Raw genomic sequence first — 13,254 nt, forward strand, 5'->3', positions numbered from 1 at the left:
TTATTCAAGGGCCCTCTTTGCTGTTTGTACATGCACAGAACCTGGCTTGAGAGGATCCAGACTGATCCAGGAGAGTTCTTAAGCATTATCTCAGGAAAAAAACAACAGTTTTTTCTTTCTTTTCCCATCATTTTAGCTGTAGTAACACTTTAACTGCTGTAGTTTTGATTTGGACACAGGAGGGCACCAGAATTCCATTTCGTATACTTCAGTTGTGCCACAAAAAAAAAAAAAGGAGAGGATTTCAGGAAAGTCTGTACAAACGGGGCTTCTTTTTAATGACTTTGACTTCAGATTTAAAAACTTAGAGACATTGAGAAATGTAGAGAAAGGCTCTGCTTTTGCAGCCTGATGGTTTGCAAATGTGCTGCTCTCTCAGCTGTAAAGAGGTAACATGACTTTTGTAGAGCACTGAAAATGTGGGTGAACCTCAGTCACCCAAACTCTCCCAGCTCTGATCTGTCCCTCAGAATCAGGGATGTGGCTGAGAGTTAATTTCTGCTGCAGCCTCAATTACAATTTAATGATTGATCCTGCTCCTGCTGGGGGCAGAGAAGAACAGACTCCCACCAATGCCCTGTGAAGCAACAGAGAAAATGAGCAGGAAAACATGGATTTGGGGATAAAAAATGAAATAAAAGACTTTCTGAAATAACTCCACCTTTCAGTGAGAGCTGAGCTCGCCCCCTGACATTTGCAAATCCTGATATTTGATGGAGCATTCCCCAAGTTCCCCCACTTGGGTAAAACCAGCACTCCAGTTGCTACTTGCCTGCCTTTCATGCTTTGCTCTGGTTTTCATTTGCTGCCAAGAATTTGTTTCACCTGGGCTGGAAAAACACTGGCACAGCTCAGGCAGCTTATCTCAAAATCAGGAATCTTACAGTAAAATCAGGGCCTGGGCTGTCAGTTCCACTCCTGAGCAGAAAATTGGCAGCCAGAATTCAGCAGGCCTTGAAAAAGAGTCGGTGTCTCCATGAAAACTTTTCTTCTTTAATGATCTGGCCCAGATCTCAGCAGGTTCCTCAGTCCCCCTCCTGTCCCCTACAGGACACCTCTCATGGAGCTGTTTCTCCTCTTTTTTTGGGGTTGTGCTGCAGAAATCAATGCCCAGGCCAAGTAAAATAAAAGAAATAAAGAAAGAAATAAAACTGCCTTTCTAAGGAAAGAAACAGCTGGTTTTCCTCTGCTGAGGAAAAACATTTTAACTGATTTTGGGTGTTAGCACACAGAGGGCACCTTGAATTTCAGCAAGGAATATTCCATTCAAAGCATTGAAACTTTACAAGATTTAACCATCAGCCCTGGAGGGTGACAGATGGAGCATTCCCAGGATGGAAGGGAATGCAGAGTGATCCAAAACCCCGTTCTCCTCTGCTTCTCCTGTTGCCATACACTGCACAAAAAGGCCACAGAAAAGCCACATCCCGATCATAGCAGGGAATAGTTTGAAATCCAGGGAGCCCAAAATCAGACCTAGAAAATCACAGTTAATTGTCTTGACATCCCAGTGACACTGCTCATCACATGAAGGCCTCAAAGCCCTTTGCAAGATGAAGTTTCCATTTATAAAGCCTGGCGGAATCTTTCAGGATTTGCCAAACCCATGAATATTTTCTGTTCCCCCAGCTGGGACACCCCATCCCACCAGGAGGGGCCTCTCTGTGAGCCCCCAGCTCCAGGGAAACCCACCTGGCCCCACTCAATCCTTAACCAGAGGAACTGGAGCTTTTTCTGCATGAGAACAAGGATTTTATGTGCCAGAACAATGTCTGAGTGAGGCTGGCTGTGCTGAGTTGGTGTTTTATAAATAACAAATCAGTTGAGCAGCTCCAGCTTGCAAATCTCGTCTCCTTTTCCTTCTGTCCCTCCCTCCACACTGTGCTGAGGCCTCAGGTGCTGCTGCAGTTCTCAGGAGCACCTTGAGCCCCTGGAGCATCTCCCCAGCAGCAGCCCTTGGACACGACCCAGACATCATTTCAGGGCAGGGTTTGGGTCGGGGTTATGAATTTTCTGTAAATGGGGTTATGAATTTTCTGTCGGTTTTTGACCTCTGAGCCTCAGGCTGAGCCCTCCCAGGGGCTCCCCTGTTGGGAGAGACTCTCCTGGAGCTGTTTTGTGTCAGGAAAGAGAGATGCACTGAATTTTTTTGGGTGTTCAGGTTCTTGTTTATTGTTATCTTATCTAAAGTTTTGCACGCTGTCCACACCAGGCTCGGTGCACTGGAAAAGCATCACAAAAATGGCCAACAATCTCTTGTTCCAAGGTCTTTCAAGATTAAACTATCCAATTAAGAGCTGACACCTGGATTATTTCCCCTTTTAACCCAATACCTGATCCCAAAGAGCTGCAATGGGGACTTTTCTGCCCAATTACAAAATGCCACCCAAACCCATGGAGGAGAAGAAGAAGGAAGAAGAAGCATGAAGAAGAAACCCAGGATGACACCCTGTGCCCTCCATCTTGCTTCCATCCACAACATACTAAAAACCCCAAAACCTCAATTTCTCACCCAGTGATCCACCTACACTGCTCTCTATAATTATTTCACACTTTTGTGGGTTCCAGTCTATCTTGAAGTCCAGGAAACTTTCTCCATGAATGAAGGTCAAAGTCAGAGCTGCCCTGGGGGTCAGGGCACCCCAGAGCAGACAGGAAAACATTCCCTGTGGTGCCCTGGGTTTCCACAATTTTCTATAAATTAATTTTCCCCATTTGGCTGCCTGCTGCACACTGGGTGTGACAGGACTGCACATCCTGGGACAGTAATGCTGTGTGTGTGTGTGTGTGTGTGAGACAAACCCAGCTCTGTCCTGGGGGTGCCAGATCAGCACCACTGTTACAAAAACCAGGGCACTGCGCACTGAGACTGTGCCTAAGAGTGACATCGAGTGTCCTGAGTGCAACTTTTGGCTTTTATTTGGGTTCATTTGTTAGAGCAAATTGCTGATAATTAATTCTTATTTAGGCTGCTCTGCCCTTCCAGGCGCCAGTGAAGAGGAAGGAAAACTGAACTTACTGGAAACACAGGTGAGAGAGGAGGGAGTATGGAAAACTTCCTAAACACGCCAGGCTGGGATCAGAGGGACCCAAAACAATCTGCCCAGGGCACCCTGAGAGCTGAGCAAGAACTCTGCCCTGCCACCTCTCACTTGCAGTGTAAAACAATCAAAAATGTGATGAACTCTCCAGATCTTTGTGCTTTAATGAAGTTAAAGAAGTGGTCAGGTGTTAAAATACTCTGAATAATCACTGCTGTCTTTCATGAGAGACAGAGGTGTCCTGTCCATGGCAGGGGGCTGGAAGGAGATAAGATTAAAGTCCCCTCCAGCCCCACAGGCACTAATACAGACCACATCCAGTTACTACAGCCCCGGAGAGATGGGAACAACCTGGATCTCCTCAGTTTGGCCCTAAGGCTGGGTGAACAATGTGATTTAACACCTCTCTAGGTGTTACTGAGCACCCCTGCGCCGGGACCTTTGTCAGCCCAGCCCACACACCTGCAGGATGCAGCCAGCCCTGCTCTGGCCCTGCAGGACCCAGCCGTGCTCAGCTGGTCCCCGTGTCCCCAGCTCGAGGTGCTTCACCTCCAAGCCCTTCCTGGAGTGGCAGCTCCTGGCCCTGGAGTGGGGCTTTGCGTCACCGAGCGCCGAGTCAATCTCTAGAACATCGAGTCTCCTGTCAAGTGTGGCCCTGTGACATTTCCCAGATGCCTGGAGTGCTTTTCCAGTAACCTCGTTGTTTTCTTAGCTATTAATGAGTTACTCTGAACAGCACGGCAGCCTTGGAGCAGCCTGGGCTTGTGGAAGGGGGTGGGACGAGATGGGCACGAAGGTCCCTTCCCACCCAAACCATGCCGTGATTCTGTAGAACCCCAGAATATCCTGAGCTGGAAGGGACATGAGGGATCACTGATCCAACCCAGGCCCTGCAGACACCCCAAAATCCCACCCTGGGCACCCCTGGAGAAGCGTCCAAACTCTCCTGGAGCTCTGGCAGCCTCGGGGCCGTGCCCATTCCCTGGGGAGCCTGGGCAGTGCCAGCACCCTCTGGGGGAAGAGCCTTTCCCAAAATCCAGCCTTTCCCTGATCCCCAACCTCTCCCTGATCCCCAACGTCTCCCTGATCCCCAACGTCTCCCTGACCACCAACCTTTCCCTGACCCCCAGGCTCTCCCTGACCCCCAGGCTCTCCCTGACCCCCAGGCCCTGGCTGACAGCAATCCCCTCATTTCCAGCGCCAGCAGGGCCATTTCTGCTCGCTCGCACTCCAGCCCTGAGGCAGCGATACCGAACCCAGACCCGCCCCAGTCCCGAGCGGGGCCGCTCGCGGCTCCAGCCGTGTCCCGGTGCCGGGGCGGGGCCGTGCGGGGCAGGTGATGCCGGGGGCGGGGAGAGCCGCCTCCTTCTCTCCTTCCTCCTCCTCTTTCTCTTCTTCCTCCTCCTCCTCCTCGTCCTGCCGCGCTCTCCCCGCCCTCTCGTCTCTCGGCGCGCTGAGGAGGCTGTGAAGTTGGACGTGTGCCGGGGAGTTTGTGGAGCGTGCTTGGGATCGGCTTTGGGAGGCAGGAGCGGGGCATGGCTCAGCAGCCCGGGGCGCCCGGCCCGCGGCTCCAGCGCGGGGCTGCGGCGGGCGAGGCGCGGCGCTGAGGCAGCCCCGAACCCCCCGGTCCCCCCCGCACCCTCCGGGAGCTCCGGAGCCGCCGGCATGGCCCGCTGGATCCCCACCAAGCGCGAGAAGTACGGGGTCGGTGAGTGAGTGCCCGCCGGGATGCCCCGGACCTGTGCGCCCCTTCCCATCCCATTCCCCCCGTTCCGTGCCTTCCCTCTGTTCCGTGCCTTCCCTCCCACTCCGTCCCATCCCTTCTCTTCCATCCCGTCCCTTCCCCTCCTTTTCCTTCTCTCTCTTCCTTTCCTTTCGCTCCAATCCCTCTCGGGCTCCTCTCCCTGTCCCGGTCGGGCAGTGACCGCTCCCTGAATCCCTCGGGGTGTGTGTCCAGCGCTGGCTTCCAGGAATCCCTCAAAGTTCAGGGCTGATTTTTATCATTTTGCCTCCTCCAACATGTTTTACACTGAAAAAAGCTCTAGCACAGCAGAAAAAATTTGCCTGCTGGTGTGCCTGGAAGGAGATGTGGCTGGAAAAGGATGAAGAGGGTGTCACGGGCAGATTGAGGGCTCTGGGTGATGTCTTTGCCAGCGGCTGGAAATCTTGATTTAGAGTGAGGCATCGATGGGGAAAGCCTGACTGGAAGTGAGCCAGGCCAGGCTGGACGGGGCTTGGGCAACCTGGGGTAGTGGAAGGTGCCCCTGCCCATGGCAGAAGTGAAACTGGAGGAGCTTTAAGGACGTTCCAACCCAAACCATTCCATGATTCTGTGACTGACACCTTGTACCTCCTGCTCTGTCCCCTGTTTAAAAGGATTTTTCTGAGTGCTGGCTCACTTGTGTCTAACAGGAACAGAACTCTGTGGTGTTGCTGATAAAATTCTGCTTTGCTCGAGAGTTTTAAACCCACAGTTTTGAGGTCGGTGGTGAGAATTGGGCAGGGAACAGTTGGCAGGAAGCCACTTATGACACAGCGAGCTTTTGATAATTTGTGTTAGTAAGTCTGGTCTTCTGTGCCACTGGTGCTCAGTACTGGACTTCTCAATGTGAGAAAAAGTTACTAATTTTGTGCTTGCAAAGTGTTCATCACCCCACTCCCCTGAGGGTGCTCAGCCTGTGAGCTTGAAGGTGAAAAACCTCACCCTGCATGATTTTCACAGCAAGTTGAGCTGGGTGACCCCTCCACTTGAGCGTGGCTGTGCAGGAGGCAGCTCAGCTCCTCGCAGGAGCTGCAGAGACATTTTACAGCCTTATCTGGTTTCTCCAGGTAACTGGCAGGGTGTGGAGTGCTGACACCCTGAACTTTGTTTCTTGCTGTTTATCCATGGAAGTGTGCACATGGCCTGCTGAGATTGCTGTGGGCATCTGTAATTTCCAAACTTTGGTGGATGATCAGATAACCCATATCCTGCCGGGGTGATTGGCTCTGCTGGTGTTTTCTGAGCACACCTTTGAGCTGTTCCCCAGCTCGGAATGGCCTTGGGCAGCAGATGAATCAGAGGCACTCCTCTGACTTCCCTTTTATTTATTACCTTCCGGGGTGAGTTTTCCGTGCTGGCCTCAGCCAGCTGCTCCTTGTGACAGCTCCTCTCCCAGAAAGGCACTGGCCTGAGAGTAACCAGGGTGGAGGGAAAAAATGCCTCTTCCTGCATGTTTCCACCCAAAAAGTGTGTGCTGGGATGTACCCTGTGACTCCTGGGTGATCAGCTGGGTGAAAAAGGTGTTTTCTTGGCCAAGTGACATGGGGGCTGTCCTGCTGCAGCTCTGGGGTTTCATTTGCAGCCAGGACTGATAAGGTTGATCCACAGGCAGTGCCAGAATTATTGAGGTTTTGTCAGGCCATGTTTGACTCATTGCACTGTAATTTTGTCAATTTGGTGTTTGCAGACTTGGTGAGTTTCTTATCTGTGTGTCCTGTGCTGTGCTCGAGGGCCCAGCTCTCATGGTTTGGGGTTACCTGGGAGGGTTGATGGGGTTTGAGAGGGAGATTTGGGCTTTTGGGCTGGGACTGTACCAGTGCTGGAGTGGCTGCAAGGAGGGGAATGCCCTGGCTTGTGTGGGGTGGTGACACATCCCAGCCAGGCATGAAGTGTAACAACAGCTTTTATTCAGAAAGGAAAGAAAAGACTGAGGGGGCATCTCACCAATTCATATAAACACTTCCAAAGGATGCCAGGATGGTGCCAGAGCCTTCCCAGTCATGGCCATAAAATAAAACACAAGTTCCACCTCACCATGAGGAAGAACTTTTTCCGTGTTCTGTGGAACGGCTCCAGGGAGGGCCTGGAATGTCCCTCTCTGGTGACATCCCAAACCCACCTGGATGATTCCTGTGTCCTCTGCTCCAGCTGGCCCTGCCTGGGCAGGGGCTTGGGCTGGATGAACTCCAGAGGTCCCCTCCACCCCTAAATAGTCTGGGATTCTGCAAAAGAACACCCAGATGGTAGCTGCTGGTGGTCTCTGCTTTGGAAACTTCTGTAGAACTACTTGGATTTATTTAAAACGTGACCCTGGAAGCCATGGCAGTGTAGTAGGGAATTCCAGGAAGTCAGCTGTGTGATTCAGTGTCACTTGTCTGGTTTCTGCCCTTCAGAAGGGTTTCTGTCCTGGGTTCGATTTTACAGATCCATGCATGGTGAGTTCCAGTGGATTTGCTGGTTTTATTCTGCCCTGAGCTGGTTGAAGCTGGGGGGGCTCCCTTCCCCACAGATGGCAGAGGGCTGAGTTTGGAGTGGCAGCAGCAGGGAGGGCAAAACTGGGAATTGCAGTTTTTAGGGAAGCAAAGGTGAGAGACAAGCAGCTTGCAGCTCTTGCAGCTTCTCCCTGGCAGTGAATTCCCAAGCAAGTGACAGATGGGGTTTGGGGAGGGACAGAAACACCACGGAGCAGCTCACAGGCAGCATCTCCTCCCTGGCTCTGACAGAGCCTCCTTGCCACAGGCTCCACCTCTGATGGCAGATTGAAAGAGCATCTTCATGGGAAGCTGATCAGTTCTTGGGCCACACTGAACAAAAGAACCTCTTCTGGTCATGTGTTTCTCTCCAAAAGGAGTCGTTATTTGCAGAAATCCTTTCACAAAGTCTCCTTGCAGTCAAAGAACTCTGCTCTGAGGGAAGGAACACCTTAGTGAATTCCTAAGACTTTTAACTTTTCTTATCTATTTGTTTTAAAATTATTAACTTAGAGGATAAGGAGTCAATAATGTAATTACTTTCTTTTTCTGCTGGCAGTAACCTGGATTTGCACTTTACCTCCAGTGCTACACCTGGGTTGTAAAAGCAATGCTGTCATTGCTCATCAGCTGTGCCTCACTTTGTGGCCCCAAGCCTTAATGGAGTGAGAGAACCTGGAGTCTGTGGAATCCTAAATGAGTCTGTAATAAACCCATTGTAAACAAGCAGCCAGGTCCCTTTTCCTGACCCTTTCTGCTGCAGAGCAGTGCAGGGTGGCAGTGCTGCCTTGGGCCAGGTGCTTTCCCGTGGCTGCAGTGATGATGGATCAGGCACACCAGGTTCTTGTGGCCCCTCTGACTATGAACCAACAGGATGTGAAGTGTTTATTCATCCTTGTGCAGCCTGAGCTGCAAATGCACCAATTGTTCAATGAATACACAAATCTGAGCTTCCAGAATCAGGAATTACTAACTCAGGTTTGCTTGGAAGAGCCCTGAGATGTGAAAACCAGAGTAATTTCCATTTTGGTGAAGGGGGTGCCTTGCACCTGGATGCCCTGGGAGGGCTGGGGGGATTCCACTGTCCTGAGGGAACAGCTGGAGCTGGGCCAGGGGGTTTTAGGCTGGATTTTGGGAAAGGCTCTTCCCCCAGAGGGTGCTGGCACTGCCCAGGCTCCCCAGGGAATGGGCACGGCCCCGAGGCTGCCAGAGCTCCAGGAGAGTTTGGATGCTGCTCCAGGGGTGCCCAGGGTGGGATTTTGGGGTGTCTGTGCAGGGCCTGGGCTGGATCAGTGATCCCAGTGGGTCCCTTCCAGCTCAGGACATTCCATGATTCCTTGACCCTCATTTCTGGGGCAGTGTGGCTGTTCCACAGAGTTTGTGTGGTGGGACTGGGGAGGGAGCTGGAGATGATCCTGGAATCACCCTGCCAGGTTTTGGTGGCCTCTCCCACCCCTGGCACCTGTCCTGGCTGGCAGGAGCAGAGCTTGGGCTGCTTTATTTGAGGAGAATCATTGAAGTCTTTCCTTTGTCCCATCCCACTGGTGGCTGGTTCCAGTCATGGCTCAGGAATGGCAGCAGCTCCCAAACACCAAGCAGGGCCTGGCAGCCCTGCGTGACTGATGGAGCAGAACCAGCTCTGCTCACTGTGGTTTGGTTTGTGGTGACTCCTGTGATGCCTTGGAGTGGCTGCCTAGAACAGAGGCTAGACAGAGTTAGATAATAAAGTGGGCATTTATTAATAATAAAAAATATTATTAATAATTTAAAGATAAATAATAACAAATCAATAAATAATTATTAATAATATAATAATTAAAGCTAAATAATAGAAATTGATAAATAATTATTAATAATATAATAAGTAAAGATAAATAACAAATTAATAAATATTTATTAATAATAAATAATATTAAAGGCCTTCAGTAGGTACACCTTGGGCAGTCAGCAGCCTCCAGGATGAACAGGGGTCAGGAGTTTTTCAGACAGGTATGAGTTTGGTTCATTTACATATCAGGGGTTAATTGTCCAATTACAGCTCCAGCTAATGAAGTCATTTACCCCCAGTTTGCACCCCCCAATTCACTTTTGTTGATGCTTTTTGGGGCCTGAGGCAGCAGAGTGTCCCTGGATCTCAGGCATGGAGGGATTGTTTGTGTGCCCAGAATGTGAAGCCAGGAACTGACACTCCCTGGAGTTCAGAGTGATGCACTGAGGCAGCACAGGATCTGGAAAATAGAAATGCTAAAACTTGAGGCATCACCTGGGGTGCTGGGCCATCAGCTCCTGGCCCCCTGTCCCGTTCCAGGCACCTGCAGAGCTCTCTCCTCAGTCAGTCTGGGATCAAAGCCCTTCTCAGTGCTGGGAGTTGTGCATTGTGTCAGATTAGGGCAAAATCCATGTTTGTCTCAACTTGCTCCTTGCTTTTCCCCCACCATTCCTGTTCTGGCTTGGAGCTCACATCCCCTGTTGTGCCTCTGGTTCCTTGCTCCAGAGGATGGAAAAGCCAATCCCCCCATTCCTGCTGCACAGCACTCACCTTCCTTCCTATGCCTGCAAACACTCTGCTCATTTCTCCTGCTTTATTATCATTTATGGCTAAAAATTGGCTGATGGCAATGCCAGCAAAATTCCCAATGGGAAAAGCAAACCCTTGGCATTGTTAACAGCAAAGAATTGAATCTTCCCAGCAGATGACACTTCATTTCTGACCTAGTTTCCAACTTTTATTGCGGTGTCTGCAGTTGATTTGATGTGAAATTTGGCCGAACTGCTTCTTGCTTCCATAGTCCTTTCTATTTTTTTTAGAATCCATATTAGCCAGGGTCTGTCTTCTCTTATTTTTGGTGATTTCCACTCTATTGCTGAAGTCATTCCCTGTGAAATTAATCCAGTGGACTTCAAAGGCTTCTCATTGCCATGAACAAGACTTGTCAATGTTCCTTATCTTAGTCCTACTTTGAAAAGAAATATTTCCCCAAGTGTTTTGTGACTTGTGTTGAGTTTGTGACTGACATCACCTTCAGGAACTGCCCCACAGTTCATCTCTTTAAAAATTAAAACCCTTTGTGGAGGCTCTAAAGAGGCATCCAGAGCTGCTGGGTGCTTCTGGAGCTTGGGCTGAGCTCTGTCCTGCTGATTAGATGGGGGTGAATTGTTCTGAGGTGGCAAGAGATCCTAGGAACCACCTTCCCCCAGAGCTGGGTGTGGGAGCAGTGCTGAATTTCACACCAGTTCTTGATTGTTCTGGTGGTTCTTCCTCTGGCATCAGGACTGTGTTTGCCAGCACAACTGCAAATGGGAGTTACAGAGAGGAAAAGCAAAGTAAACACTCATGAACTGGGAAAAACATAAATATATTGGTCAAGAAACAGTGACAGTGCATAATGTATAATATTCTTTATCATCATGTGTAATAATCCTTATTGTTCAGCTTTGAATAATGCACACCCCTTCTACCTGCAAACTTCAATTGGAAATGTACATTTTTTGCTCTTTAAATTGCATTTACTTGACTGGTAGGACCTTTCTCTCAATGATTGCTTTTAAAGAAAAAAGCTCCTATTTCTGCCAGGACATTAAAGACACAGCCATGACCAAGCTTAGAACCACGTCAGCCCACAGCCATAAACACATTTCCCCCTTGCTGCTGGAGCTGAGGGGATGTTTCAGGTCCAGTGCATTTAACTGCTGATGCCTGAAATCCTGCCATGGACTTGGGTGCATTTGCCAGCAAACCTGTGCTAATAAAACCAGCCCATAAATACAAGTTACTGAACAGCTTTTTGGGCTGGCAGTCTGTGGTTGCCTTCATAAAGTGATGATGTTGCAGGGCTTTAGTTGGAGCAGTTGCTAAAATGATAAAAAAATGTCTTTTTGGTGCAGTACAGGCTGTTCTTCCCAAGGAGATCTCCCTGGGCTAGAGGGGGAAGCACCATTTACAGGATTCATTCTCTGGCTCATTGTCACAGAACACAGCCAAAGCCAGCAGTGCTGTGGGAGCATTCTGTGCTCACTGACACTGAATTTTGGGAGGTGGTGGTGCAATCCAAGCGCCCCTCGTCCTGGAGGGTGCTGTGTCTGAGCCAAAAGTTCATTAAGGTGCAGTGGAGATAATGATTCCTGCTCTTGGGAAGTCTGGAACTTTGATCCTCCATGGCAATAAAGCCATTTATGGCTTCAGCTCCAAAGTTCTGAGAGTGGCTTAGAATGTCAGGGGCAGGTAGTGGCCAGTTAGTTCTGGAAAAGTGCTTTTTTTTTTTTTTAATTTTTTATTTTTTATTTCACCTGATTCTTCCAGCAGTTCCATTCTCCTGCTCTGACAATGCCATGGGGGCTTCAAGCTGCCGAGAGTTTGATGTAAAGGAATAAAGTTGGGAAGGCTTCAGTGCTTAATTCTTCATCTCCTGGCATCTCAGGCAGGTTAATTAAAACTTACTGCAAATTTTGGAGCAGTTTGTTCTTCATTCTTCCTGGCAGCAAAGGGATCAATATTCTTGTTTGGCTTTTTGCTTCCAGTGTAAGACACCCCCCCCACCACCACCATTCCCTGCCAGAATTTCCTGCTCCTCATTTTAATCTTGTTCCCCCATTTCTTGTTACCTGGGATAGGTGGCAAGAGAAAAATGCCTTGGAATTCCCCTTTCTGTGGACATGAGGAGCTGTGACCCAGTCTGTGCAGTGCCAGTTCCCCGATGGGCTCTGTTCTGCAGAATGGGAGCAGTGAGCCCCAGGCCATTCAGGGAAGGTCAGTCTGCCCCAAAGTCCACCTTGGCTGAGCAGAATTGCAATCCCATTGTTCTGCATGTCAGGAATTCTCCCTGTGTTACCCCTGCCAGCTCCAGAGAGCTCTGGGGTTTCTGAAACATAAGGGGCTTTCCCAGTGGAGCTAAAATCTTCCTCAGCACTGAATCCCCAATTTCTCCAAATGGGCTGAGCCATGCTGTGAGTTCTTTTCCCGAACTGGGAGAGCTGCTCTGCCTCCTCCTGAGCCCTGGCTGGGCAGGGAGGGTGTTGGAGCCCTTGTTACAAATTCCCAGCTGTTACTGAGGTGGGTTTTGTTTGCAGCTGACAAGGGGGGGTTCCTCGGCTTTAGCCTGGCTTTGCTGTTGGTTGTGGTGAAGTTTGAGCTCAGGGTTCCTTTCTGGTGCAGTTCAGCCCCCAGGCACAGCTGGACCCTGTGCTCAGATGTTTTCCTCCTTAACCCCCTCATCTCTGCCCCTGCCTGCCCCTGCAGTGTGCAAACAGCAGAGCTCAGCCTGGGAGCACTCACAGCTCTGGGCAGGGGCATTTCCAAGTTTTCCTCCTCCTGCTTTGATGTTTTGCCCAGTGAGAACTGGGACAGTCATTTCAAGCCAGTAGCAAATTCAATTAATTCTTTTGTAAGTGCCACACGCTTTCAAGTTGGAAACAAGCTGAGCAGTCCAATTTATGGAGTGCTGGGGTCTTGCTTTTACAAATCTGCCTGAAACTATTATTGGGAAAGTTACTGTGTTGTACTTAAAGTACCCAAGCACAAATTGCACTTTCAGCTCAGAGGAGAAAAGGTAGTTACAGACAGACTTGGTGAAATCCAGTTGCAGTTGTGTGGGTGTTGTAAACAAACACTGCATCTTCACAGGCTGTAAAAATGAGAATTAAATCAGAGGTTGCTTTTGTGGAGTTGGATTTCCGAGCCCTGGTAGGGCTGTGCAGTTACTAAATCAGAATTAGTGCCACAGTACTGTGGGGTATAAACTCCTTCTTGTGGAGGGCACAGCCCCAAGAATGGCTGTGTGTTCTCCCAGGTCTCTTTGTCCAAAGGAACAAAGGAAAACCATCACAGCTGAGGTGTGTTGAGTTGCAGTGAGGCCAGCAGGCTGGGCTGAACACAAACCAGGCTCTGCCCCTGTAAACCAAAACCAGTGGCAAAACCCTTTGTGCTGTGGTCATGTTGGAGCAATTTCATGGCTCAGGGTGATTATTTTAAATGTTTTAATGT

General features: G+C 49.7%; 1 protein-coding gene across 1 annotated transcript in view; it reads left to right on the plus strand.

Moving 5' to 3' along the window:
• Positions 1 to 4,516: 4,516 nt before the first annotated feature.
• DOCK5 (dedicator of cytokinesis 5) overlaps positions 4,517 to 13,254 on the plus strand; it is an 87,206-nt gene continuing 78,468 nt past the window's right edge. Inside the window, exon 1 of the mRNA XM_071454801.1 lies at positions 4,517 to 4,749. Within this exon, the coding sequence (XP_071310902.1) occupies positions 4,707 to 4,749 (43 nt within the window). The 5' untranslated portion in view covers positions 4,517 to 4,706. The remainder of the gene's footprint in view (positions 4,750 to 13,254) is intronic.

This window comes from Agelaius tricolor, unplaced genomic scaffold (genome assembly GCF_023055355.1).
Source record: "Agelaius tricolor isolate 1412-34295 unplaced genomic scaffold, bAgeTri1.0.p SCAF_41, whole genome shotgun sequence".
NCBI lineage: Eukaryota > Metazoa > Chordata > Aves > Passeriformes > Icteridae > Agelaius > Agelaius tricolor.